The following is a 27,952-nucleotide window of genomic DNA, read 5'->3' as shown; positions in this document are numbered from 1 at the left end:
TCTTTGTCTTATCTCGGGACGATTTTGAAGACACAGAGATGAACCAAGCCAGGCCACGCTATGTTGTCGACCGTGCTGCGTACTCTGTCGACCTCTTCGATGAAGAGTTTGAGAAGAAAAAGAGAAGTTACCCATTTGGGGAAAAGCTAAAGAACCTTTTCAGGTAATGTAGAATGCTACTGAATCTCTTTCAGGGGGCGTGTTGCCAGGTCAGATTTGGCACAGTAGCTAGGTTTTGGAGAGGGGGGTGGAGGGAGAGGGGAGAGAATGTGAATCCTGATATCAACACAGCATTTCCATTAAAAAAATTTCAGAGGAAACATATTTTTAAGCAAATAAATAGTCTGCTGTGGCGTTTTACAACCCGGGCATTGACAAACCTGTTTGTGAAATTGACTAGAAAATGACGCTTAGTAGAGAGATTTTTCAAAGGCATAAATGGAGTTAAGCAACCAGCTCCCACTGAAGCAGCCCACGGCCCTGATTCATAGACACACAAAGTCTGTGTTATGCAGCTCTGGCAGCATAAAAGGGCCTTGAAATAATCACAAATGGCCTCTTGAAAATACCCCCGGATGTATGAGGCTCCTCCACTGGCATAGAGCTAATGTAAAGACTCTGCCTCTGCCTGTTATCTGCTCCCAGCACAGGGAGTGAATCAGGGAATGGCTGGAGTGCACTGCGTTGTGGCTGTTCCTGGCTCGCCAGGATCTAGTGTAGGCCAGCCTAAAAGCTGCCAGGGCCCTGCTTCAGAATACGGGAAGTGCTTAAGGCCACTTTATTGCTCCTCGAGCATGTAGACAGTCCAGGCCCTGCCCCACGCACAGGAATGGAATAACTGAAAATCAAGCCCTGGAAGCTGTTAGCTAACTGAGCATAGGTGTTTGAGTGGAAAGATTTCTGTCCTGTGAAATCAGGATGGGCGGCTGTCTGAGGCACTCTCTGGGCTTTGGATAGGGGAAGCCATAGGCTAGCGAGCCTTTGTTAAACTGGACACATTGATGCCTCAGGGGCTGTGGCTGTTCTCATGTTTACTTTAGATTTAGGTGGCGTCCAGGTGCTTAAACAACTCCTTAAGTGGAGAGAGCTCTTAAATAAGCCCAAGGAATAACTGCTCTCTATCTCACCTCACCAAAGCATAGAACAGCACCACCCGAGGCAGAAAATGCAATCACGGACGCTGGAGATTAATGAATCTGGGATAACCAGACCTGAGTAATGAATATATTTGATGGGGTTTGCACTGTAACTGAAAGGTTACAGTTTTCACTTCAAATGAATCAATCTGCAGTATGGCACATCGCCAGAAAGGAAGGCAGCCTGGCTGTGCTCATAAGAATGCTTTTGCTTTGCATTTATACAGAAAGCTTCTTTCATCTGCACACATTAACCGAGGAAGCCTGTGCATGCATTAGATCCATTGGACTGAGGGGTAAACTGAGGCCCAGTGACATGCTCAAATCAATGAGTCAGTGGCAGAGAGGAACCCTATGTCCAAGTCCTATGTTCTAACCACTAGAGAGAGATACTGCCTGAGATCCCTGAACAGTTCAAGTGATGTAGACATAAGACCTTACTTTAATTTCAATAGCATATGTGTCTAAATCCCCATAATTGTTTTGGAAACTTCATCTGCTCTTTCTAAAATAGCAACCCTGTCCAACCATGCATTCTAGGGTCATATACAAATCCTAGGGAGACACTTCCCTTTTCCAGCGTGTGTGATGTTCACCCTATGCTCATAACCCAGGGCAGCTTCTGAAGAATGTCTGTCCACCCCTGTTTTTTCACATGACCCTGTGTTTGCTGAAGTGGTTTATCCAGGAATATTTAGTTAGTTTACGTGGCTTTTACAGTCTGTTTCCAGTACTGGTTTGTTTGTTAGTTTTATGTCTGTTGGATGTGACCAACAAACCTGCAAATTCTTTCTCTTTAGGCTGTCTCAAAATGTATTAATCCAAGGCTCCTGGTAATCCAGGATGAGAGCTGTGGCAAACCACAGGTAGTTTGGATTATGCTTAACTTCACTGGTTGGGTTTTGATTCTGCAAGGTCAGAACTGCAGCCAGAAAGTGAGGCAGATCCAGATCCCATGTTATCTGAACCTCCAAAGCTTTGGAGAGGGGCTGATTTGGATAACGCTTCCAGTTTCGGTGCGTCGCTGTGTGAAGGAGAATTGAACAACATGGGTCATTTAAAAAAATGAAACAAAGCCAGGAACAGTTTTGATCCAGATAGCGTTTGCTTCAAAGTTTGAGGATGGATTGGATGAATGGTTCTGACCCATCCCATGACAATACAACAGCTAAGATTAAAAAGCCTGATTCATCTTAGCACTGCTTGCGCCTTGTGTCAACACCCGTGCCAATGTGAAGTGTGTGCAGAATGCTACCGCATCAGACTGGTGACACTTCACACCCACTTTGGCTTCACACCCGCTCTGCACTGGTGTAAATGGCTGCCCCAGGCAATTAAACTCAGGACCATTGTCCTTTGCACAGGAAACCTCTTGGCGAGGGGAAATGTGTCTTATCAGGACCCTCCTTCCTTACTTGTATTTGTTTCCTCTCTAGATGTTCAACATCCAGATTCAAACTCATCATCTACCGTCTCTTTCCAATACTTGCTTGGCTCCCCAAATATAAAATTAAAGACTACATTGTGCCCGATGTCCTCGGTGGAATCAGTGCAGGGACCATTCAAGTGCCACAAGGTGAGACGAGGTTTCCTTTCCCCAGTGGAGGTTAGGAAGTAACTTCCCCCATGAGCAGTTGTGAGGAGAGAACATTCCCACCTTGCTCCAATTCATGCTGTCAATGGTTGATTTTATCCCCTTCCTGGAGTTTGGCTTTATTGGTAATAACAGAACATAAGCCCTCAGCCTAAGCTTTCTCCTCAAATCCGGCCCTTCCTGGGTTTCCTTGCAGGACGGCCCCGGTTCTGCCCCTAGTTCCATCCCACCAGAGAGTCACACTTCATATCCTGGGAGCGTTAACAAGCTGCACTTTCCACAAAGACCCAGGAGAACTGACTCAGCAGCTTTGCGCAGATTTGTAACTTCTGCTAGCAGGATGAGTCACCGGAAGAGTCCTGCATCCCCATGAAAGGACATAGATCCTGCTACCTTGGTACAGTAGCCCACTCCATAGACGGCCATTATGGGCTTTCTTGTATCTTCCCCTGAAGCATCTAGTACATTGTCAAAGACAGGCTAGGGAACTAGCTGGATCACTGTTCTGTCCCCGTAGGGAAATTCCCAGGGACCGCAGCTATGACCGAGATGAAAGATCTGAAGTCAATTTCACTTGCATTTTTCAGGGATGGCCTTCGCACTGCTTGCCAGTCTGCCTCCCGTCAATGGACTCTACTCCTCCTTCTTCCCGCTGATACCATACTTCATCCTAGGTGGCGTCCACCAGATGGTCCCAGGTAGGTTCCCCTTTGTAGTTCTGAGATTTGAACATCTCTGCATGCCAGTTACCTTCACTGTCCAAGAGCACCATATCTCCTGGTACGGCACTGCTTTATCAAGTCTGCTCTCTGGTGCATCAGTCAATGGACTGGATCCCTGGTGCCTGCTGAACAGCAATAAACCGCCATCATGTTCTGCTACAGACCTGGCCGCATTGCAGTGGCAGGTGATTCCATATGCCCAGTCTAAGCCACTTTAATGCTTCTCAGGATGAGCCGCTTTGCATACATGCAAATCACCAGTGCTATTGCTTTGTGCTGCAGGCACCTTTGCTGTCATCAGCATTATCGTTGGGAACGTCTGCCACGACCTGGCCCCTGAATCCGACTTCCAGTACTTTAACCAGACCACCAACGAGATCGACATCAACCACACAGCCATGGAGGCAGCCAGATTGGAGATCTCCGCCACGTTAGCTTGTCTGACAGCCATCATACAAGTAAGGACATCTCTGCACTCGAGCGGCTCTGCACCCGGCCTGGGCTAAGCCCAGCCCTGTCCTTGGTATGAAGTTGGACAGTGACTGGTTATGCGGGACAACTTCAGTGGGATTTTGTCATATGCACACCCTAGAGGAAGGGGATGACAGTGCCAGCAGATGCAACAATTAGGACTGTTTCCAAGGAAGTGATAGCTGGAAAGAAAAGGTTTGGAAGGGTCCTGTGGTCCTGGCCCCCACTTCAGAAACTCTGGACCTCAGACACGATAGTGATTCCTAAACTATAATAGGAATCTGGATAGATGGACCCAACCGGTATTAATGTTTCTGAACAGAAAACAGACACATTGAGGTCTCTGTTCTTCTTCCAGGATCATAGCAATCGCAGGTGTGGTTTTACTCCAAAGACGCTTTGCGTGGGAGCACACGCAGTGGTAGAAAATTAAGCATGTGGCTATGCCCAGAGGAGGCGTGGTGTGTGCGCTAGGGTGTTAGTCATGAAGAAATCGAGTCTGTGTTTCCACTGCCTGTGTTCAGGAAGAGTGTCGGGCTCATGGGGCAGGTCTGAGGGAGGGGAAGTGGTTGCCAAGGTAACTCAAAGCTCACCCTCTGCACTCTCCCAATCCCGTGGGCAGAGCAAGTCAGCAGTTAGCGCACTCTCCAGGCTACGCTAGTGACCCCAAGGGAACAAAACCACAGCCTGAGCTTGATGTGGTATAGCGGCATCCCTGCCACGCCCCCACAGCCTCTATACTGGCCCCGTGCCACCAAAAAATGCTCCCACCCTGGCCTGACTCTCCCTGGCTCTGTGTCCAGACTGCCCCAGTGCCCGGCGCCAAGTGGCTGCCCCACACCGCAGGGGCCAGCCTGGTGCATACAGCATCTCTGATGGCCCCTGGGCTGGGGCCGGGGCTGTTTCCTGTAAGTTTTCACTGTGACGTGTGTGTCCATCCATCCTTAGCTCTGTCTGGGATTCGTGCAATTTGGTTTCGTTGCCATCTACCTCTCGGAATCCTTCATCCGGGGCTTCATGACCGCCGCAGGGCTCCAGATCCTCATCTCGGTGCTGAAATACATCTTTGGCTTGACGATCCCAGCCTACACCGGGCCCTTGGCCATTGTCTATGTGAGTGGATCTCTCTGGGGCGGCGACCTTCCCTCCACACCTCAGATCGGGGTGCAGCCCGCTGCAGGCATTGCGTGGACAAGGACATGGTGCTGTTAATGAATTATCCTCAGTCAAAGGAGCAGAGCTGGGGTGGGAGGCCAGCATGTGGCTGTCTGCTCCATTCCCAGTGCTCGCACCTTGTACTGAGGGTGCCTTTTTCTGCTGCAGTAATAACTAAAACCACAATCAGGCCTGATAGTTTTTAATTATTGCCATTGATGGGCCTGGAGCAGTTCTAGAGTTTTGCTTCAGGGCATGAGCCAGTCTTTAACTGTTACAGTTCAGGGGGAAACTACCCGTGGGCGTAGGTTATCCCATAACTATGGCTTCTTGCACCTTCCTCTGATACATCTGGTGCTGGCCACTGCCAGAGACGGGACGCTGAACTAGGTGGTCCCCTGGTCTGGTCCAGTCTGGCAGTTGCTCTGAGGTAAGGTTCAGCGGATTGAAGGTGACACTGTTGGATTGAGCTTAGCCCTACGTTTCGGTTGGGAATCACAGAATCAGACGAGTCAGCAGAGGGAAGCGCGTCAGAGCGTCCCTGGGGCCAATTCAGGAAAATCCAAACCTGCACACCGTAGAGACACTGCCGTGGTTTTTAGCCTTCCAATGAGCGCAGATATTCTGCATTCCCCAGCATTCTTTGCAATCCAGGTGCTGCATCGCAGCGGAAGTGGATGGGAGCTGGGGACTAGAGGGGGAAAAAAAAAGAGAGAGAGAGACCCATACAGGGCGGATCCACATTTCATCCTCCTTTGGCTGTTATAAATCAAGAGTGACTCCACCACAGGCAATGGAGTGATAGCAGCGTAGAACTGGTCTGAGAGGGGAATTGGGCCCTGGTGAATCTCTTTTCGCTCTCCCAGCTGAGCAAAACAACACAAAAAAGGATGCAATCAGCACTAACAGTGAAACATAACGTCATGGTTTTTCCAAACGTTTTGAGTTTCACTAATCAAAGGTATAACTGAGGGCATGGGTGAGGGCATTGAATACTTTTAAATACATGGGGCAACTGCTATGACTGAGGTAGCTGCACTGCAGTCAGTGGAGAGGTGCTTCTTTACACCAGCTCAGGATCTGGCCCTAGCCCTTCTGTGGGGTTGAACCATAGTTCTTTCCATTGATTTCAGTGTGTCCTATGCACTCAGAAGTTTGGCTTCTTAACTAAACTAGCCAGACCTGGAACTGGGCTGGGCATCTCACAGAAACAAGCTCTCTTGGGATTCCTGGTGCTTGTTTCATCCCCCAGTGCCTGTTTCATATGCTCAGAAATGTCCATGGGGAAGCCAGAGTGAGCCTGGGGGGGGGGTCTGTTCTCTGCTTTGCCTGCTGAAATTCTGAGCAACCTCCTCAACATCTTGCTGACTGCTTTTCTCTTCTCCCCTCCTAGACATTTATCGATATTTGCAAAAATCTCCCCAAGACCAACGTGGCCTCCTTAGTCTTTGCCCTGATCAGCACCGTGCTCCTGATTATTGTGAAAGAGCTCAACATGAAATACATGAAGAAGATCCGGGTGCCCATCCCCATGGAGATCGTCATTGTAAGTGACACCCAAGCTCTCTTACCCTCTGCCCGTTAGAGAGGAAACAACCTTTCCCTGAAAGATGCTTGTCCCCTCATCTCTTCCCAGCCTTCACAGGAAGGTGCATCTCCAAGGCGAGTAGGGAAAGGGCCTGGATTCCAAAGCATCCTTGTATTGACACCTGGTGAGGCATGTTGCCGTACCCAGGTTACCCACATGGCTTGGATGCTTGGGGAAGCAGGAGGCACTTCGGAAGTGTCACCCTGATTGGAGCCACATGGAAGGCAAGGATCTGTGCAAATAGTGTCTTTGGTGGAGAGGCTTGCACCCCCGGGGCCCAGTGCACCGGAGCCAGCTTCACACGGTTGTTTACACCAGGACAAAGTGAGCGTCGAGTGCTACCCTTTTGATTTGGTTGCATTTTGCACCCACCCTGCACTCACTTTGCCCTGGTGCACAATTCAGGGAAATGGGAAATCAGGGCCCCCGAGTTTGGCTTCAGTTTCAGAAATGCAGCAGCTCCAAAGCCTCGCAGAGACGCTGCTGACCCCGCTGAATTTCATGTCAGAACTAGGGCTTGGGCTTGAGTCAGGATGTTTGCAGCAGGGACCCCAAATCCCAGCTGTGTGTGGGCTGGATTCAGTCATCCAGTTGTGATTCACCTCTAGGGGAAATCAAGACCAGCCATACAACTCCCCAGCCCCTAGCAAGCCGCAGCTCTCTCTGAAACATTGAGGGGCTAAGTCTCCCCTCGAGCATGTGTAGAATGGCCACAAGCTTCCATGAGGGCGGGAGTGTTACTGGGTTTTTAGGACAGGAAACTAGCAGTCAGGAACCTTGGCTACTATTCCTCACGCTGTCCCCAGCTCACCGCTATGCCTCGGCTCTGCAAAATGGAGATGATGTGACTGATCAGCCTTGTGCTGTGTGGCTCCAGTAATGCTCACCCAGGGCGGGGATATCCTGGGAGGAAAGTGGATAGGGAAGCCCAGAGTATTTTTATATCCTCAAGAGGAAAAGGACTCCCCACACATTTGTTTTTTCCTCATCTACTGGACTGCCAGCGCACTCCTCCTTTAATGCCTATGGGGGTAAATGGAAACCACCCCCACTGAAGCAGACAGCCCTTTCTCCCACTCAATCCAGGACTGAATGTGGCATTAAGCGTCTCGTTCTCTGCTGTAGTGGGCATTAGCCACTATATCGCCATCCCGCCCAGCAAGGGCAGTGCTGCTGCTCCAGGGTCTTACAATGCTGTGTCCGCTCACAGCTCCTTTATCCTCTGTGATTTCAGGTCATAGTAGCCACTGCGATCTCCGGCTGCTTGAACATGCCTGAGAAATACAACATGCCAATCGTCGGGAAGATTAAGATGGGGTAAGTGCGCACGCAGGCCTGCTTCCTTTTCCAAGTGCTGATTCCCTCTGGACCAGTCATACTCAGCCCCCTACCAACCCATGCTGGAATCTGGGTGACAACCCCCACAGAAGCGAGGGCTAACGAAGGAAGCCACCTGCCAAAGAGAACACAGTGAAGGGGACCCCATTTTATTACCGTCATCTTGTCTTCCTGTCCCCCAATCTGACCTTCACCTCATTTATGGAGGTTCCCCCATAGCTCTCCCCAAGTAATTGCCTCGTCTCCAGCAAAATCTATGCCTCTAACAAACAGCCTCCAGTGCAGAAAGAAACCATGTGGCCCTATGAGAGGGTAGAGAAGGGTTCCACTATGGCTCAGGTTGTGAGCAAGGCAAAAGGTGCATGTGTGACCTTTGTCTCCTGTGGGATATGTACAGGGAGACCTGGGTTCAATTCCCAGCTCTACCACAGGCTCCCTGAGTGACGTTGGGCAAGTCATTTTATCTTTCCAGGCCTTCGTTCCCCGTCTGTAAAATGTAAACGTGTCCCTTCCTTTGTCTGTCTGATACTTTGTGTATATGCAGCACCCAGCACAGTGGGGCCACAGTCTACATCGGGCCCTCTCAGCACTGCCATAATACAAGCTCCTTGTGACAAGTAATAATAACTACAGCAGGGAGCAACTGTCTTTTGTGATTGCTAGCCAGAGAGGGCACTAATTTGCCTGAACGTTCGTAAATCATCCTATAATATCTAGGATAAGGTCTGAGCCCAGGCTGTAGTGAGAGCACTGCAAAGCTGCACTCAGATACCATTGTGTTGGGTGCGGCGTAAGAACCAAAATAGAACAGAATCTAGGGCAGCCTGGAGTGGAAAATGTCTCTTCATCCTTCTTTCTCTGCCTGAGTCAATCCATTAGTGGATTATAAAGGGCAGCATATAATTACCAAGCTGTAATTGTAAAGCACACAATACCGCACTGCACAATGCTGTAATTACGAGGGACACAAGGCACTGGTCCCATGCTGAAATAGTAAACAAGGCTGGAGATAGGTTTGTGGCTAGGATATTATTCAGCAGGTGCACTTGAGTTCTGGAAGCCTCGGGAGCCCATTGCTATTCGTATTCTTTGGAGAGCTGTGTGAAACGCAGAGTGCAATTTCCAAATTTGCTGTTGTCCTGACTCAGAATGAAACATTTCCCATGAAACAAAATATTCCGATATATTTAATTTAGGCGCAGTCGAAAGGGTGTGCTTCAGTTTTGACTTTTATATTACGTTATATTATATCAAAGAGACAAGGTGGGTGAGATAATATCTTTTCTTGGACCAACTTCTGTTGGCGAGAGACACAAGTTTTCGAGCTACACAGAGCTCTTCTTTTTGTCTTCGGTCCTGAAGAAGAGCTCTATGTAAGCTCAAAGGCTTATCTCTCTCACCAACAGAAGCTGGTCCAAGAAAAGATATTACTTCACCTTATCTCTCTACCATCCTGGGACCAACACAGCTACAACATTACTCATTATATTATATTACCATTTATGGTGCACTATATAATATAAAATAAAAGTCAAAACTGAAAAGTTGTTTCAAAATGCAAAAGTCAAAAGGTTCCATTTCAACCTTACCAAACCGAATCATTCGGATCTTTTTTCAAAATGAAATTTTATCGAAACTGTCTCATTCCCGGGAAATGTTTTGATTTAGTCAAATTTTCTGACTCTTCTACTGGAAAATTTTTGACCAGCTCCAGTTCCTTGGTGTTGGCGATGCAGTTGCTGGCGCACCTTTCTCTGTCAGTCCTGAGCCAGTGACTTTGCATGGCACTAGAGGGTGCTGTGTTGCTTGAAGGTGCGGCCTTTCAGATTAAAAACAGAACAGAAGATGTGGTCACTTGCGGTCATTTAAAATCCTCTGGCACTTTTTGCAAAAGCTCCAGCATCCTGGCCAAATCCCAGACGGAGTCCGCTGACCTAAATTTCCCCTGCAGCTTTATTTGGATATGCCATTCTTCACTCTTTTCCCTAAACAGTTGTGCAATGTTGCTGTGCGCTGTTAAACAGCTGCTATGTTCCTCCCAGAGGTGACTGCATTTTAGCAGTGGGTGAAGTGAATCCTGTATATATAAAGCCATATCCTGGTCCACTGGCTCCATCTCCAAACACCTGTGTCCTGACAGCTTTCTCCTCTATTCTTTGGCTGCAGCTTCCCAGTCCCCACACTCCCAATGGTGAGCAAATGGAAAGATATGATTGGCACAGCTTTCTCCCTTGCCATTGTGGGCTATGTGATCAACTTGGCCATGGGACGGACCCTGGGCACCAAACACGGCTATGACGTAGACCCCAACCAGGTAACATTTATTTAAAAGGATACAGTCACGATGGTGTTGGGAATATTGGATGTGAAAGTGGGAGGCTATTTATTAAAGCTGGAAGCTTTTAAAGTGCACTCTGTGTCTTTGAAATGCGGGTCTTTTCCCCCTGCACTCACAGCTGACATGGTGGTTTTTTATGCTAGGGCTGCTCATGAGGATTGGGCTAAGTGCACTGGTTTGTTGTCGTAGGTAGATTTTCTGTGTGCTAGAGGGAAATTGTACAGGACTGGAGGGAGTTTTGGGTGTGATCCCCCTGCTTTGCTTTCCCTCCACGACAGTCCCACCTCTCTCTCTCTCTCTCTCTCCTTCTTCCCTGTCGCCCACTGGCAGCATCTAGAGGGCTGCTGACACAGCCTCCTTTCCCAAGCACGCTTAACGTCACTGCTCCCTGCGCCGCTTGAGACCCATGCCCGTGCTAGAGAATGCCCAGCCCTGAGCAGCCTCCGGCTCTCTGTTCTGGCCAGGTGTTTCAGGCCACGTGCAGAGGAAGGCAAGCTGGAGGCGGCCACATGCCGTCACTGTGCCTGTCAGACTCGTGGAGAAGGTGCCCTTGTAAAGATTTGAGGGCATTCGGGATTCTTTAAACATTGGATATCCCTTGTTTTAAAACGCCTCTGCAGTGGGTCGCCGGCACAAATTAAGGCAGGATCTTTGGGAACCAGCAATCAGCCTCCATGCAGCACTGAATCATCAAGAAATGGGGAAATAGCTGGGGAAAGGACCTCCCTAGACAAATTACCCCAGTGGCATGGGGCTTGCTCGGGAAAAAGAGGGCCCGCGACCTCCGTCTGCAGCACAATATTTCTTTAAGATACTGGTTCCTCAAACCAGTCAGGCTAAAAACTACATATAGATCGAACGGGGGTAAATGTTGGAGACACTGAAGTGAAAGAGTAGATTTTACGCATACATGGTGCCCGTGTCCAGTCGTTAGAGAGCACTGGGGTGCGATCTGTAACCAAATATCACAAATCGTTGGCTCTCTGTTACCAAATGAACCTTTGGTAATCCTCCTGGGGCTTCCCAGCAGAAATGGTCCCATAAGAGGAAATGAAGAATGAATCTCTCATCTGTTTAGCTGCTGATAGCCTCCTTTGAAAAAAGAAAAATAGCCCAACTATGAAGGAATGGTTCCAAAAAATATGGGAGGTTGTGGTTATGGAAACACACCCATTACTGGTTACCTTTTATTCAGTACTCAGACCAAGTATGCTCACCTGCAAAACACACTAGCGCCCGTCCAGTTTTTGGGAGTATTAATAAAAGAAATGACATGACAGGTGTTTTTGCAATGACACTCACTCTGTAATAGGGTAACACCCTGTTAAACAGAAAGATCTGATGACTGTAGTTCTGTATGATGTCTCTTTAAACAAAAGCTAACGGGCGTAATGATTGTTTTGTTTCTGATGTTTACCTGGCAAGGGTTTGTAAACGTGTTGAAACCTCCGAAATTTATAGTTTTTAAAGAGAAATCAAGCTGGTCTCTTGTTGCCAGGCACTGGCTGGAGTTGATGAGTCATGAGCATAACTCAGGGAATTCGGGGATGCCTCTGGGATGAGAAGGAGCAATCCTCTGGGTGAGGATGAGCCTGGGAAAGGAGGCGGTAGCAGGAATGACAGCTGTGTAGCAGGGCGGAGGCTTTGCAAAGGCAGTGCCACCCACACAAACAGAGGGGAGTCCCTCTGACCTAGTTCTCTCATCTCCCTTTAATTGCTGCTAGAGAAACTAACTGACCAAGCACAACTGACATTCATCTTCCTCTCCTCTCCACAGGAAATGCTTGCCCTGGGCTGCAGTAACTTCTTTGGATCCTTTTTCAAAATCCACGTGATCTGCTGTGCTCTGTCCGTAACCCTAGCCGTGGACGGGGCAGGAGGAAAATCTCAGGTTATTACTTTCTTCTTCCTGGCACCAAATTTTGTGATAGGAACCATGATGATCCCTCCATGATAAGAGTATAAATGGCCACAAAGGGGACACCTGAATGTGCCCCAAGAAGCCATTCTCTGTTAAAATTCAGAGCCAAAGATTCAGACTCCACGGTTGCTAATCCAGAGTAACTCCATTGACTTTAGCGAAGTCGCTCCAGATTTATACCAGTATAAATGAGAGCAGAATTTGAACCTGCAATGATATGTTTCTGAGCTAGCTGACCAGCTGACTCACATGACTAATGATGAACATAGAGCTGTTACTCCCCAGATTGCCAGCTGGAATCCGGACTAGGTCGCTAATTGACTGGAAATTTTTACCATCTGATGGATGTCTCCAGTGACCTCTGTATGCGATGAGTTTGGTGGATCTCAGCCCATTTTCCAGTGGCCAAGGAAAACCACCACCCTGATTGGCTGTCCTGTTGGCAGACTCAGCAGAGAGGTCAAGGACTAATTGAGATTGAACTCCCTATCTCCCACAGCGGGGGCTCCTCCCGGTCAGGGTTGGGGCATGTTCGTGCTGGCACTTTTGCTGCCCATGCTGCGAAGCAAGCCCCTGGTGATCTTGGAGGTTGTTTGGTGTAGGCGGCTCCCTTGGACTGCATTGGCTTTTGCAGGTGCTCAACACTTCCCAGGATCAGATGGAAAGATAGCACTTCATTCTCCAGGGCTGCTAATCCAGGAGATATCACTGCTACTAAACGCATTCATTTCAAAAGCTCTGCTTCCCCAGGCCAGCAGGCACTCCTGTGTCTGACACACTGGCCATTCCCCTGGGTCCTCTGCAAAGAATTCCCTGCTCCTTAAGATCTCCTGGTGGGCACTGGTCATGTGGTGCCGGACCCTTCTTCACTAAGTAGCTGTTTTCTTTGCATCTGGCACCAACAGCAGTGACTTTTGATGGATGCCTGTCACAGGGCCAAGTCTTGGGCAAGAACACAGAGCTCAAGTAAACTGAGGGGCAGAGAGATTAGGTAATCATGCCTCAGCCTCACTGCAAATCAATGGCAGGACCGCATAATCCTGAACCCCAGTCTGCTGCTCCAACCGTTAGACCTATACTCGCCTCATTTAACTGGTCCTCAGTTTAAGGAATAACATAAAGTATAAAAACTCCAATTACATTTGTAATTGTTCTTTTTGTTTCCTCAGATGGCAAGTTTCTTTGTGGCGCTGGTGGTAATGATAACCATGCTGGCTTTGGGGATCTACCTCGACCCCCTTCCAAAGGTAAAACCCTACACAACCAGTAGGACCCTGGAGGGTGGCGGGAATGCAAGTAGGGACACCATGGGGTATAGCTAACCTTCCATTCTGGCCTCTTCCATTTCCTGTGTCATCTATGTCCAGCCAAACCAGGTCAGCCTTCCTTGCTCTAAAAAAGAGCTGTCAAATGAAGCTGCATGTACCTCTAATTAGCAACACGTCCCTTCCTACTCCTCACTTGATCTGGGGTTTTCTCACAAACCAGTTTAGTGAATCTGGACCAAGTGTCCAGAGAATCTGAGCTAATTCCTGGTGTCAGCACAAAAACTAGTGGCAGATTTGGAGTGAACTTTGAGTTTAGAAATTGGGTTTATTAAAACTTGAAACCCAGAGGAAGCAAAGTGATGGGATTGGGACACCAAAGGGCAAGGTTTGTGTGACCGCCTGTGACCTAGCACTGCTGACCCAGTGGGACTGGGTCTCCTCTTGTTTGTGATTTTTAAACCCAGTTTGGGGAAACACTAGACCACGCGGCCTTTTCCTTCCCATCATTTTCACTTTAGTTATGTACTTCCAGGTGGGGGATGTCCTATGAATAAATTATTTGTTATTGTTGTTATATGATTATTTATTAACTAAATAGGGGCCGTGAAATCTGGCCCATAATTCCTCCAATTTTGAAGGGGTTGGATTCAGGGTGTTGGTTGGGTCCATTCTATTTAGCCTGAATCCAAGCAGCTCCAGCGTTGGATGTGTTCAGAACCAGGTATTTGGTTCAGGCCTGTCTCTAATAATAGTAACACTTAGTTGGTGTTAATAATTTATTATTATTTGTACTGCAGTAAACCTGCCAGCCCTAATCATGGATCGCGACTCCCCTGTGCTAGGCATTGCACAAATACAGACAGAAAGATGGTTCCTGTCTTCTGCATAAAGCCGACATAAATTGAGTCACGCTCCAAAGCACAGTTTTGCAATGTGAAGGAGCTATGTCCACACTGATTCTCTGGCAGGAGAAAGAGAACTGGTGGGGAAACAAATGATTTTGGCCCCAGACTCAAGCATGATCTCTGTGAGCTTCACCCACTGCTAATCCCTCGTCCCTTCCCCTTTTGGCGATGTTGTTTGCAGCAAGCAGTTTCCCATTGAGCAATAACACTTTCACGCTTCCTGTCTTGGACTCTAATTTGATACCGTCTCCTTGGCAGGCTGTACTGGGAGCCCTGATAGCAGTAAACCTGAAAAACTCCCTCAAGCAACTGGCTGATCCCTTCTACCTGTGGAAGAAAAGCAAGCTGGACTGCGTGAGTACCCCACAGGGAGAGTCCCCGGGGCAGAAGGAGCAGAGTCTGATTACATTTTTCAATAGGGGTGAAACTTAACACCTGCTTGGTGGGGCAGCCCAAGACATAGACACCACTTACGCCCTCAGAACAAGGCTTAAATAGGATTTAAGTAGTACACAGGCCTCACACTGGCCCCATGCGGAAGGGGGAGTTTCACCCTATAAGCACAATAATGTCTCCGACTCAGTCAGCGTACAGTCTAGTCACAGGTATAAGTGCAATGGTAGAATTTGTCTAGTCTAGTCGAACACTGTCACACTTAATGCATGTAAGGCAGAGACCTGAACTACTACCTGCCCTATTTAAATGCCAATCAACCTTATGAGCCTGCTGTTTGTCAAGAACAAGCTAAACCGGCCCTACTCAGTATCTTGGAGTCATGACTTAAAAACTCAGACAATAGCCCTCCAGGGCAAGGAGAGGCCATCGTGAAAGATAAGGATTCCAGGCACTGGTTGACATATAAACCCAACCTGAGAGTGCGGGGGAGACTAAAGGAATTTGGAAATGTCTGACATTGAAAGATTTTGTTTGAACAGGACTTACGCTGGTGGGTGGTATCTGCAAACTGGGCCAAAATAGCCTATCAAATCCCAAGGAAACTGCTTTATCAGAGAAACAAGAAGTCCGAAAGGACTGGCCCGGAGTCATCCACAGCTAGTCTAAAGCACTGTTCAAACAGGTGCTGGAGAGGAGACGGGTTACAATTCCAGGCAGGGCATTAAAAAGAAGTGTGGATAGTTCAATCTATTACATTAATGCACCACATAACAACACATCAGCAAAGAGTCGGGCTGGTCTGTGCGTCAGAGCTGTACCAGAATACCGATGGCGGTCAGGAGTGTGATTTGGTTTTACGGACGAAGGCTTGGTCTAGTTCGGCCTAGCCACAGGGCTCAGAGTTGTGCAACGTAGTTACGTCCACCTAACCCCCAGTGTAGACGCAGCTGTAGAATTCTTGGGTCGACCTAGCTACCAACTTGTGAAGGGGTGGATTTACTACAGTGGTGGAAAACCCCTTCCCATCGGGGCAGTAACGGTCTACGCAACAGAGCTGCAGTGCCATATGCGCTGTAGCATAGGCATAGGCATAATTAGGCCAGTAAGCGCCTTACTACGGATGCAGTTATAGTGGCATAAAGGTGCCTTATGCCAGTACAGCTTATTTAAATCCCTGAACTGAAACAAGCTATACCAGTAGAAGCAGTTTTTTATATTCTATAACTGCCCCCATACTATGGCATAGTTAAAGCAACAAAACCTTTAAATACAGACAAACCCAAAGTCTCTATTTTGACTGGTCAAAAAGGTACTTTTCTAAACTGAGCGAGCTAACCTGACTTGAAACATCACTTTAGCAGCTTGTTTAGACACAGTTTAACTCTTTTAAAACTGTGCCAACTGGTTTTGTTGTAGCCTAGAGGAAAGCCTAAAGATTTGTCTTGTCTAGGAAAAGTATTTGAATTTAGGTTGGGCTTAGCCAACTTGTTCACTAAACTCAATCTAAACCAGACCACTTTTCGTAGACAAGACGAACTCAAGTCATATTAGCGATCTGGATTTTTAAAAATCCCATTTTTCACCCTATTCCAGACAGATCCAAAGTTTAGAACCGTATGTGATCTTCCACAAAGTTCTAAGGGGCTTGGATCCAATTTTCCAGTTCAATTCCATCTTACTGACATAGGTCCAAGCTGTGCAGTCTTGATAATATCAGGATCAGATAATAAAGCAGGGTTCTGATCACCTGTGGTCAAGAAAAATTGCACTACCTTTTTTGTAACAAAAGGGGTGTTGATCCCAGTATTCTGGCCAAATTTCAGTTTGGTTAATTGCATTCTGCTGACCTGAATCGTCCCTGGAATTTCAATTGGATACAGTAACCTTCTCCACTTCCTGCCTCAACTGCTGTCACAACATTGCTATGTGATATCAGAGAGCTGTCATGCTTCACCCCAGAGCTGGCTGCATGAGTCACTGTTCAGGTATCACATAGTTTACAAAGGATTTATGAGGAGGGGAAGTCGCTGATCAAATGAAAGATTTTGGTTCTGATTCTCTCTCCCCTCTCTTATACCAGAGTAAATCTGGGATATGAACTCAGTAACATTACCCTGGTGTGAATGAAATCAGAATCAGGCCTATTACTATGGTTGTGGGTGGAATGAAGATTTAGTGATGATTCTCAGAGGGCACTGCTTCTGCATCAGTTACGTATCCATGTCTTTTATACCAGCTGTTAAAGAATGTTTTCAAGTAGACGCAGGTCTCTACTAAAAGACTACCAGCTGATCTGCCGCCGGGACTTTCAGCAAGGTGTGAATAGTTATACGTTAGAAAAGGGCCGAAGCAGCAAAAGCCCTGTCTTGACTGGTGCAAAGGGCACTATTTTAAATTGAGTCAGAGGCCTGGGTATTGAGGGGTACATGAAGTACTATACAAATGTACTCACACCTATCTAAAGCTACGGGACGTGGGGTTTTGGCAGTTGTGCCTCAGTGTCCCAAGAACAGATGCTGCACTTGAAAGCTTTTCTTGTGCACCGGACAGTAATTTACAACAAGAAAAGGGCCTTAGATGCAAAATTGAGATCTAGGTTTTTTTAATCCCCAAGTCAGAGGTATTTTGGTTCTGGTCCATCTGTCTTTGCAAATACTTCAGCAGAGTGCCCATTGCCTGTCACACAGAGAAGTGACCTGCCATTCTCATCTCTCTACAGCTGGTCTGGGTGGTGAGTTTCCTGTCTGCTTTCTTCCTGGGCCTGCCATTTGGACTCGCTGTCGGAGTGGGATTTTCCGTGCTGGTGGTGGTTTTCCACACCCAGTTGTAAGTAGCATCTTGGCACTCAGATGCAATGTGGCTGTGCAGTTGCGGAACATTTTCCAGTTACAAAACAACCTGTAGGTTCTTTTCATCAGTGGCCTTCGGGCTAGATTTTCAAAGGAAGATACGACAGGAGCCTCTGGGAAAATGCAGGCCCCAGACTCTCCCATTCGAATGTGCAAACAGGAATGTCATCATTGATTACTGCCTGGTTTCCATCCCTGCGCACCATTACTCAGGTGCCTATTCCAAAGCAGGTGTAACTGCAGCTATTCACCCTGCCCAGAAAAGCACCAGCTCCATGTGTCCTTCACTAAGGGATCCACAGCTCACAAAGGGTGAAATCCACCCCTGTGCAGAGGCCAGCACAAAGCCTATATACTACTTACTCCCCTCAGCATAGGCCTTAACTGGTGCATAGGCCTCCAGCTGGCCCTCTGCACAGGGGTGAATTTCATCCGAAGGACAGAGCAGTCTTGTGAATTAACCTTGCTCTCACCGGTACCCAACACAATGAGGACTCAGTCTTGCATGAGTCTCTAGGTTTTCCTATAACATAAATAAACAATCCTAGGATGCTGCAGACTTGCATGACAGCAAGAAAAGCAGCATTTTCCTTCCCCGGCTTAAATTTAATTTATGTGTTGTGTTTTTCCCCCTAGTCGTAACGGCTCTGCCCTGGGTCAAGTAACTTCCACCAACATTTACAAGAACCCCAAAGACTACAATAAGGTAAGTGTGGAAGCTTAAATCCCCTAAGCAAAGTGCAAGTCCCCCGTTCCTCATTGCTCCATGACCTGACCAATAAATGAGCAAAGAGGCTGTAGTCTGTGTTACTGTCTCACCTCATTCAGCTCAGAGGGGTTATTGGCTTGGTTATTTTCAGAAGCCATAACAGTAGATCTGCTCCTTCTGATGGAGGGCTTCGTGATCATTTACTACCTGTCTGTCTCATTTTAAGCAGAATGCCCCCAGATTTTCTACCTGTCTGCCCCTTCTGAAGAGCTGGTTCCTTGGTTACATCATTACTCTATGGTAAAGCAGAGGCAGCTGGCCGTTGTGTCTAGCGCTGGGCAAATAACTGATTTTTCAGTTCACTGGCAATTCCCAAAAAATAATCGTTTTGGGTCGAGCAAAATGTTTCCTTTCAATTTTATCTGGTTTTAAACGTTTTTGATTGTTAATAAAAACTAAAAGAAGTTTTGAAACAAAAAGTCAAAAAATTTTTTGTTTTTTTTCTCAATTTTTTGTTTTAAGGTTTTTGTTTTTCTCCAGCCAACACCATTTGGCGAAACCCCCATGAATTCGCGAAACGTTTCAGTGTTGCTGAATCTGGATTGTTCACCAAAAAAAGTTTCAGTCAGAAATTATTGCCAAGCTGTAGTTGTGTTCCCCACAGATAAGCACTCATTGGAGGTTACCTGAGGTTTCTCTGCCAGATCTATTCACACCTCCTGTGTTTTCTCTTATTGCAAAAAACCCCATGCAAGGGTTTGTTGTGCATAATCTAAACTCTGATGTCTGTTGCAGGTCCATGAACTCGATGGGATTAAAATTGTGACCTACTGCTCCCCACTGTACTTTGCCAACTCAGAGATATTCGGGGAGAAGGTTATAGCGAAGGTAAGAAACCAAGCTTTTGTTTGAAGGAATGGTTGGAAAGCACTGCTTGATTTCACACACGCGTGGATCTCAGCCTCTGATCTGACTGCCCAAAGTCAGCACGGCCTGGGAGCACCATGGGGGACTGTGCGTTCGATTTCTGAGGACAGCGACCATTTCTCTCATGTCACTCAGTAATCGCTGTCGCTTGCCTTAGCGAGGAAAGGAACTCAGCTGGGGCCTCCCGCTGATAAGGACCACGGCAGGGTGTGGTCTTCAGCAGACCATCCCCCAGCATAGCAACGTGGTCACCCCAACTTCCATTTCCCTGCTCAGCTGCTCAATCACATCGCCAACATCCAGGCGTTTTAATTAACCTTGCGCCTGCAGGGGTCTGCTTTAGTAAGTCCTTCTGGTTCCATAACACATGCACTTCATCTGCCCTCTCAGGTAACCCGCAGTTCCTTTCCCAATCAGCAGGGCTTCATAAGTAATCCCTTCTATCCTTCCAGGATGTAGACCTTTTCTCCCCTGGTCAGTGGGTCTCTCGTCTACAGCCCTCCTCTGTCCTCTTATGCGCCCTCCTCTCCTGGCTGCTATCACGTGACTTTTGGTCACCTGACTCAGACACAGCTAGTCGGCAATGCAATCCCACGGCTACCATCACCTATCACGTACCGCATGCTGGGGAATAACATGAGACGATTCCATGCTTGTAAAACTAAGCTGGCTCCTTATCAAAACGACTATTGAGAGAGGAGCTCCGATGGCAGCTAGCATTCCAGCCACGTGCACACAGACTGACATCCCAGTGCCTCCTCCAGACCCTTCCCTCCTGTCCCTCCTACAACCTGGGCCCCTCCATCCAAGGCCTGTGCAGGTTGCTACAAGAGCTTGGGACATTAGCCCCTCAGGGTATGTCTACACTGCAGCTGGGAGCAAACCTTCCAGCCCTGCTGGGCAGCCTCCCACTAGCAGGACTCGAGCTAGCACACTAAAAGAGCAGCAGCTAAGGTGGAGACTCGCCTTGCAATGGGGAGTGTGCAAACCTGGGGCATAATCCATTTTATTTTAGCCTCTCTAGTCCTGCTGCCTTCATAGTCTGTGCTCCTGAGAAGCGGGGTGGGGGAGTGATCTCCATCTGTTGAGCTGTCAGAGGTTCCCCTTTGAGGAAATGGGAATGAGTACCCAACATCAGAGTGGTGTTGGATCATGTGCCAGCCTGGGCAGCAGTCAGTTCCCCTCTCTGTTTTTCATATGCAGGTACAAGGCTCTTGAGTGCAGGATGAGCTACATAAGCAAACCCAACTCACTGTTTCTCCTTCTCCACAGACAGGGGTGGACCCCGGCAAAGTGTACTTAGCCAGGAAAAAATATGTGAAACACCAAGAGAAGAAGGCGGCGGCACAAAAAACAACGAAACTGCAAAAATTCTTCTTCAGGAACAACAAGGTAACTGGCTCTGGGTTCCTTTTATTGCTGTATATCCCCACATACGCCCATGTTTCCAACCTCCTCGGGGCTCTTCGACCTTCCCTCTCTTATCTACAGCTCATGCTATGGTGACCTACACGAAGGACCACACCACGGTCCCACCAAATTCAGTAGCAAAACTCCCGTTGAGTTCAGTGGGAGCAGGATTTAGCTCAATGTGCCCAGAGTGCCTAGGTCAGGAATGACTACCTTAGTTTCCTCTTCAGAAGACAGGATACTGGGTGAGTTGGACCATTGGTCTGATCCACTATGGCCATTCTTATGCTCTTATGTTCGTGTTATGGCTAGTGAATGCAAACTGACATCTGTGACGGAAAAGGGCGAATCAGGACGTAGTGTGTGTTCAGGCTTGATTATTAAAATGTAGGTGACTATATATGGAAATTAGATGCAGCCCTTAGGATTTTTTTTTGGCAAGTTGCCAAAGTGGCCGCCAGTGTTTGAACACAGCTGGTTTAGGTAATAGGTACCTGGGAAGACAACCTAGAGGATCTAGGAAGCAGGGGCTGTATCAGCCTTGGCTGTGCCTCCACATAATTCTCCTGCTGACTGGATCTTCAGGACTTTCTCCATCCCACCCCTGGGCTGCTCTTTTCATGGTCAAGGAGGCTGTGGAATGTCCTGGTTTCTTGCTGTTGCCCACTAGGTGGCCAAGGGTAATGAATGGGCCGAGGGAGAGTGGGCATGGCTTGGTGGCAGGGATGCAGTTTGCAGCTTGAGATGCTGACGATGTTTGACAAACTGGCCGATCCTTTGGACACAGACAAAACCAGAGAGCCAGGCTTCCCCCTGCTGTAATTCCACTGCATCTTATAGAGTGATGTCAGCGATGAAATTGGCCTGATGGATGGACAGATGTCTTCCTAAAATACATGTTGTAGCTCAACCACAAGATTTGGGCTGGATGCAGGGATCACTAGGGGTGTCAAGAGCACTGATAATCCCACCCTGACCTTGTTGCCTTTATCTGGCTGCAGACCTTGTCCATGCAAGAGCTCCAGAAAGATTTTGAAACCATCTCTCCGACAGACACCAACAACAACCAAACAACTGCCAACGGCATAAACATCTCCTACGTCACGTTTCACGCACCCACAAAGCATGCTGGGCCGGTCAATACCTCAAGTGAGCTGGGCAGCATCTCGAGCCACCGGGGCAGCACCTGCAGTGTTATCCCAGCTGCAAACGTCGACCCGATGACCACAGCACCGCCCTACGTCAACTTCCACACCATTATCCTGGACATGAGTGGAGTGTGCTTCGTGGATCTGATGGGCACAAAAGCTCTGGGGAAGGTTAGTTCTCTGCCACTAACTCAGCATGTGACCCCTTGGGCAAGTCACTTTTATGCAACTCTGTTTCCATTTCATGCAATCATAGAATCGCAGGGCTGGGAGGGACCTCGCACGGTTCATCTAGTCCAGTACCCTGCACTTATGGCAGGATCAAGCTTTAAATGAGGATAAAGATACTTCTTCTTCAAGTGATGGTCTCTATTGTATTCCATTGTGGGTTTGCACATGCATACTGTGTGCCGAGAGCCAGTGAGAAGGAATACAGTGGGATACAGATAGGGACCACACATCCCGAAGAATGTCCAGCTACAGGTCAATAACTTCCTCTGATCTTCCTCACTTGGAGCTTGGGAGGGTGTATGAATTAGCATCTGCAAAGTTCCGGAGGAGTAGCTGTGTTAGTCTGTATACAGCAAAAACAACGAGAGTCCTGTAGCACTTTATAGACTAACAAATTTAATTTCTGCAGGCATAAGCTTTCGTGGGCTGTAACCCAGATGTCTTCGTCTGACGAAGTGGGTTACAACCCACGAAAGCTTATGCCTGCAGAAATTAAATTTGTTAGTCTTTAAAGTGCTACAGGACTCTCGTTGTTTCATCTGCAAAGTGGGTGCTGAGTCTTGGATGAAAGGCCTTATATAAGTCCAAAGCATCACTAATTATTTATCACTGTTTATTATGATCCTTTCTCTACATCTCCCGTCCAGCTGTGTTCCAGCTACCAAAAGATTGGGATTAAAGTCTTCCTGGCAAACGTGCATGGTAAGAGTCCAAGCATAGCACATTTCTTTGTGCTCTTTCCCCCATTTCTCAGACCTGGTCATCGTGGAGAGATATAGATATAGATACATAGACAGATAGATATTTCTTATACTGAATCAATGGAAAGAGTGGGAGGAAACTGCAGAGAATCAAAGAATGAACTTTTCAATTATCTAATCCTCTCCTGTGATTCATGCAGGATTTTTCCCTACAGTATATCCCCCAGTGCTACTATGAAATCTTTTAAGTGATGAGGTTTCCGTCACATACCACTTCATGCTGATTATTTTAGGGAGCAGGATTTCATGACTCAGGGCCATTGAGAATGAAGCCTGTTTGTAGAGGAAGAAATGGTTTACAGAGCTTTTGCATTACACAAAGGCCAAATGAAAAGGAGGATGGTTTTCTCTGTGATCGAGGAAACATTTATTTCAGGCCCAGTTGCGTTCTCTTTGGCGCTTAATGGCTGTGGCTAATGGCTATAAACGTGCAAGTTTATCTGTCCACAATGGTACAGGATTATACTTAGAATTTCCTGGGCTCCATTGTTCTCAGTAATAATGTGTAATTGATGTGTCAGAACAAATTGATGTGTGATGTGTGAACAAATCAGAACAGATGGGCTGGAAGAAAGGAGAGGGAATGTAGACTGGAAAAAGTCTGCTCTTGGTGTGTATAAATGTAGGCATCTTATCTGGATTTGACATGGTTGTAGTACCTCCGTTGCTGCCACCTGTCAGAATACATATATATGCAGCAAATCGGCCTCGCCTCTCCCTTCCCTTCTCTTTTCCAACCACCTTGCCAATTGCACTACTGACCTGCCTCACCCCAGGACAAAAATTCTGCCAGAACCCCGCCCCCCTCCCAAGATAACAGAAAACTGCCTGTACAAGTCAGATTCTTCTCCGCTGCTTCCCCCATGAACCACTGAATAGCCTCCCTGGGGTGCCAGAGCAGTTACCTTCCTCCTGCTCCTCCCACCAATCCATCTTATTTCAATCACCACCTCAGACACCAATCATAACACACAGAACAATGGGAGAAAATTCTGCCCTCATGTACACATGTGCACGCCCATCAACGGCAGTGGGCCCTACAGCTTTAAATAGGACTTCAGTGAGGCACAGGCTTTGTGCAGGCACTCTGCTCTGCATGGGGTGAATTCCAAGCCATTTCCATTCTGATCGGGTAAGCATCTGCCCACAGTGATCCCTACGGATTCAGGAACTCCCCATCAACCCCATTTACTTTCCAACAGCTCCTCCTTCAGTATCTTTCTCGTTGCTCAGAGCATCTTTTTCCCTCCTGCAGCCCAGGTGTACCATGACATTAGCACAGGTGGAGTCTTTGAAGAAGGGAGTCTGGACCGAAGTCACATCTTCTTGACCATCCATGATGCTGTTCTGTTTGCACTGGCGAATGCCAAAGGAGTCTTCCGCCCTCCTGTTTTAGAAGAGGTACAAATGATCTTGGACTTTCCACTGGTCTGCAGAATCGCAGGGCTGCATTCTGCCCTCAGCTACACATCTGCACCTGTAACCCCATGGAGTCAGCATATGCTACATGCCTTCATCTAGAGGCTGGCACACATGAGACAATAAGAGCCTACTATTGTTACTTCATTGGCCTCAGTGGTAGAGACTCAAGTATACAGACCAGATCCCCAGATGGGGGTCACTGTCCAACCCTACTGAAGTCAAAAGCACTGGACAGGTGTAACTGGGAGCAGGATTTTGCTCATAATTTGATATCAGTGCAGCTGCATAGATGCAAACCAGGGCAGAGTTCAGCCCATAGAAACTAGAGGCAGAACATAGCCACCTCCACTTGAATAACTCCAGTGACGGCTGATGGGAGGGAGAAGGAAAGTCAGATGCAGCAATGTGGCACGTGCTGTAAATACAGGGGTGACATAGGTTATTTATTAAGATACCAAGTGGTTATTACATAGTAACTCGAATGGGAACAATGGCAACACGGCCGAGTTTATCTCACGATAACATGTTAAAACATCCTGTATTGCCACTGTGCGTGTGGGCAGACAGCAACTCGGCCAGGAGAAATACGCTGCCGAGAGACATTCCCCTTTGGAAACGGTTTCCCTTTCTGCCCTGTCTCCTGGTGTATTTCTACCACCAGAGGAGTGTTGGGTGGGAGTGGATGAAACAGCATTTGTAAACAGCAGCAGAGACACTGTAGGACTCCAGGGGAACCTGGAAGGCAGAAGAATTATGATTACCCTGGGAAGCCTTGTTCCCCTCACTGTCAATCACCACATCTCCCTTTCTGATCATCCACATTTTGTTTACATTGCAGTGGCTGTTAGAGATCAGTGGCCCACTGTGCTAGGTGCTGTATACACACATACTAAGAGACAGTCCCCGCCCCAAAGTGCTTGCAACCTAAATAGATAGACAGAGGGGAAACAAAGGCACAGAGATGAAGTGATATGGCCATGGTCACAGCAGCCAAGGCAAGAATAGAACCCAAGTCTCCTGACTCCCAGTCCAGTGCACTCTCCATTAGCTTATGCGGTCTCCCTAAGAACACAAACATTTTGTGCTTTTTTAGCTCCCAGCACAAGGGCAAAACCCTCCTAAAGCCATGTAAGCACCTGACTCATGAACCATGAACTAATTAGGCAGTCAGTGGGTGCGCAGAATAAGTGCACCTTACACACCAAGGGGGGTAGCAGGAAAAGCAACAAATAAGATGGGGTACGCCTAAGTGAGGGGCTGGAGAGTCTAGCACTGTCCTGGGGTAGGGGGAAAGACCTCTCCACACAGATCAAGGAAAGTGTGCTAGAACTCTGTTAGCAAAAGCCACGTTGAAAGGGCCAGACCCTCCGCTGACGTGAATTAGCACTGAAGGCAGTGGAGATGTGCCAGTTCACAGCAGCTGAGGATCCGGCTCATCCCTTGTGGCTACCTTTCTGGATCCCTGATGGTCCACGTCACCTGTGGGAAGGGAATGGGCCTCTTTTCATAGCAACTCAGAGTTGTCCAAGGGAACTCACTCCATGGGGCAGGTGGAATTTTAAATGGAGCGCAGATTCAACTGTGGTGTGGATAAAGCCCATCAGCTGCACTCACAGACATGGAACTGTGCAGTCACTTCTTTTGTTCTCCCCTTGGTGAAGGGGAAGCAATCAGAGCCCACAGTGATGGACACCAGCATGCGAACCTAGACAAACACACAACTTTAAGCGACCGCTTCTGAGCATCAGTCTTGCAGTTCACTACTCCCTGGACAAACCCACAGGCTGACCTCTCCCTTGCCTGCCCTATATCTAGCTGCTCCCAGTCAACTTATTTGCACTGCTACACCTGATAAAACCTCTGCAGCCCCAACCTTGGGCTGACACTGTGAAAGACCTTATCACTGCCACACAGCAATTATTTGCTTTTTAAGAGATTTGCTGAAGGTGAAACCACCTGGTTACCACTGAGATGTAGGACAAGGAAACAACTGACTCTTTATTACACCACAAAGGGTTTTGTTTGTTGAATCTAAACGTTGGGGCTGAGGGGTGTCTTACAGGGTCACTGTTAACCCAGCCAGGCCTCAGATTCCAGCTACTGTACATTAAAGAGGTAGTTTCACACTGGAACAAATGGGGGGGAAGGGTTAAAAAAGAAGAGTCAAAAGAGAATAGATCTAATTCTTATTTACATTAATGCCTCTTTATACCGCTCTTACAGCCAAAGGGGGCCACAGAGTGACTGTGAATGTAATACCAGAATGGTGTAGTTTGGCCCTAGTGTAAATCAGGACCAACGCACCTGCCCAATCAGTTTCTGTATCCACTTTACTGGTTTGGGATCTGATGTCTTGATTCAGGCCCAATAATATAATATGTGCTTCCAAACTATAAAGGGCAATGTCATAGGTTGGTCTCGGGTTAGCTACATTTTTATCCCTTTCAATCCTGTGCCTGCTAATCATTGGTTTTGACTTCTTCACATGCAGAGACCGAGTCAGACAGAGCTCTCCATCTATGACGAATCTGTGGATGAAAGCAGTGCAGAATTCAAGAACTTGGAGGAGGTGAGTAATAGGACCAGGGATCACTTTGTACGGGGGTAGCACCCGGCTGCCCCAGCTCAGACTTATGCCCCACTATGCTGGGAGCTGTACAAACACATAATAAGTCCCTGCCCTACAGAGCTTAGAACCACCATAGATGAGACAGACCAAAGATTGGAGCGAGGGAGTGGGGTTATCCAGTTTGCAGAGTCGGGACTGAGGCACTGAGTGATGAAGCAAGAGGCCTAAAGTCACACATGGAGGTCAGTCTGTTGCAGAAGTAGGAACTGAGCCTGGATCTCCTGACTCCCAGTCTAGTGCCTTAACTATAAGACCGTGCTTCCTCTGAAGAAAGAGTCATTCATCTTTCGCTGCTGTGTCTGCTGCCTTTATCTGCCAAGTGCATGGAGGCAGGCTATCACTCCTCATGCTCAAACACAGACACTTGGGAGAGCAGGAGTGAGGACAAAAATAAATCCTCACCCCCTGCCTGGTACAGTATTACACATTGTGGAAGCAGATGGGCCATGTCTTCCTGTGAAACATCAGGCATTGGCCAGTGTCCCAGGATACCCGAATAGACAGGGTGTTAGGCAATTCCAGTGAAGGAATTCCTGGGTTCATATTGGAGATGAGCCTGAGCCACAAAGCTCAAATCCACATTCAAACCTGAAGGCCCCCAAAGTTTGGAGAGAGTGGAGCAGGAGGCCCATGACTAGGTCTTGGTCCAAGCCCTCAGCCGGTACAGATCCGCATAACTCTATTGACTTTTATGGGGCTACACTGAATGTCTAGCCCGGGAAAGACAGTCGTTGGAAGATTATTTCCAACACTGACCTTTACAGCCTAATAACGAACACTCCAAAGGAAACCCTATCCAGCTAGAAACCAGGCAGCCACCAGGTCAATAAGCTTCCCTCTTGAGGTAGAAAGCTCAAGAGGAAATAAAGGAGGTGAAAAGCTGGGGAGATCAAGCGCAGTGACTTTGTATGATTGGACGCCAACATGTGTAAATCACCAGTACCTTGGCATCAGTTCTAACCAAACCCGTCTTGTTGTCCCTTTAGGAGATGTTCGGAACCATGTTCCGTTCGGAGGCCCAGACAGCTCTGTGA

The 27,952-nt window shown here is 47.7% G+C and overlaps 1 protein-coding gene across 1 annotated transcript; it reads left to right on the top strand.

Moving 5' to 3' along the window:
- Positions 1 to 38: 38 nt before the first annotated feature.
- On the top strand, positions 39 to 27,952 carry SLC26A9 (solute carrier family 26 member 9). Its single transcript, XM_067531577.1, has 20 exons — positions 39 to 163; positions 2,573 to 2,712; positions 3,318 to 3,428; positions 3,735 to 3,910; positions 4,872 to 5,036; positions 6,472 to 6,624; positions 7,901 to 7,983; positions 10,171 to 10,318; positions 12,120 to 12,233; positions 13,433 to 13,510; positions 14,695 to 14,790; positions 17,552 to 17,658; positions 18,318 to 18,387; positions 19,186 to 19,278; positions 20,590 to 20,709; positions 21,729 to 22,046; positions 22,754 to 22,808; positions 24,123 to 24,268; positions 26,781 to 26,858; positions 27,905 to 27,952. The coding sequence occupies exons 1-20, from the start codon at positions 39 to 41 to the stop codon at positions 27,950 to 27,952; spliced, it is 2,424 nt and encodes an 807-aa protein (XP_067387678.1).

The sequence above is a fragment of the Emydura macquarii genome, unplaced genomic scaffold (genome assembly GCF_026122565.2).
Source record: "Emydura macquarii macquarii isolate MOO-44397 ecotype Brisbane River unplaced genomic scaffold, CSIRO-AGI_Emac_v2 contig_3220, whole genome shotgun sequence".
NCBI lineage: Eukaryota > Metazoa > Chordata > Testudines > Chelidae > Emydura > Emydura macquarii.
Note: the sequence above shows the minus strand (reverse complement) of the source record. Positions and strands in the feature narration are given on the sequence as shown.

Bases quoted from the DNA above. Each gene is read 5' to 3' on its own strand.
- SLC26A9 (XM_067531577.1), top strand. From the start codon at position 39: ATGAACCAAGCCAGGCCACGCTATGTTGTCGACCGTGCTGCGTACTCT. The intron at 164-2,572 runs GTAATGTAGAAT...TTTCCTCTCTAG, and splicing joins AAGCTAAAGAACCTTTTCAG to ATGTTCAACATCCAGATTCA. The intron at 3,429-3,734 runs GTAGGTTCCCCT...TTTGTGCTGCAG, and splicing joins CGTCCACCAGATGGTCCCAG to GCACCTTTGCTGTCATCAGC.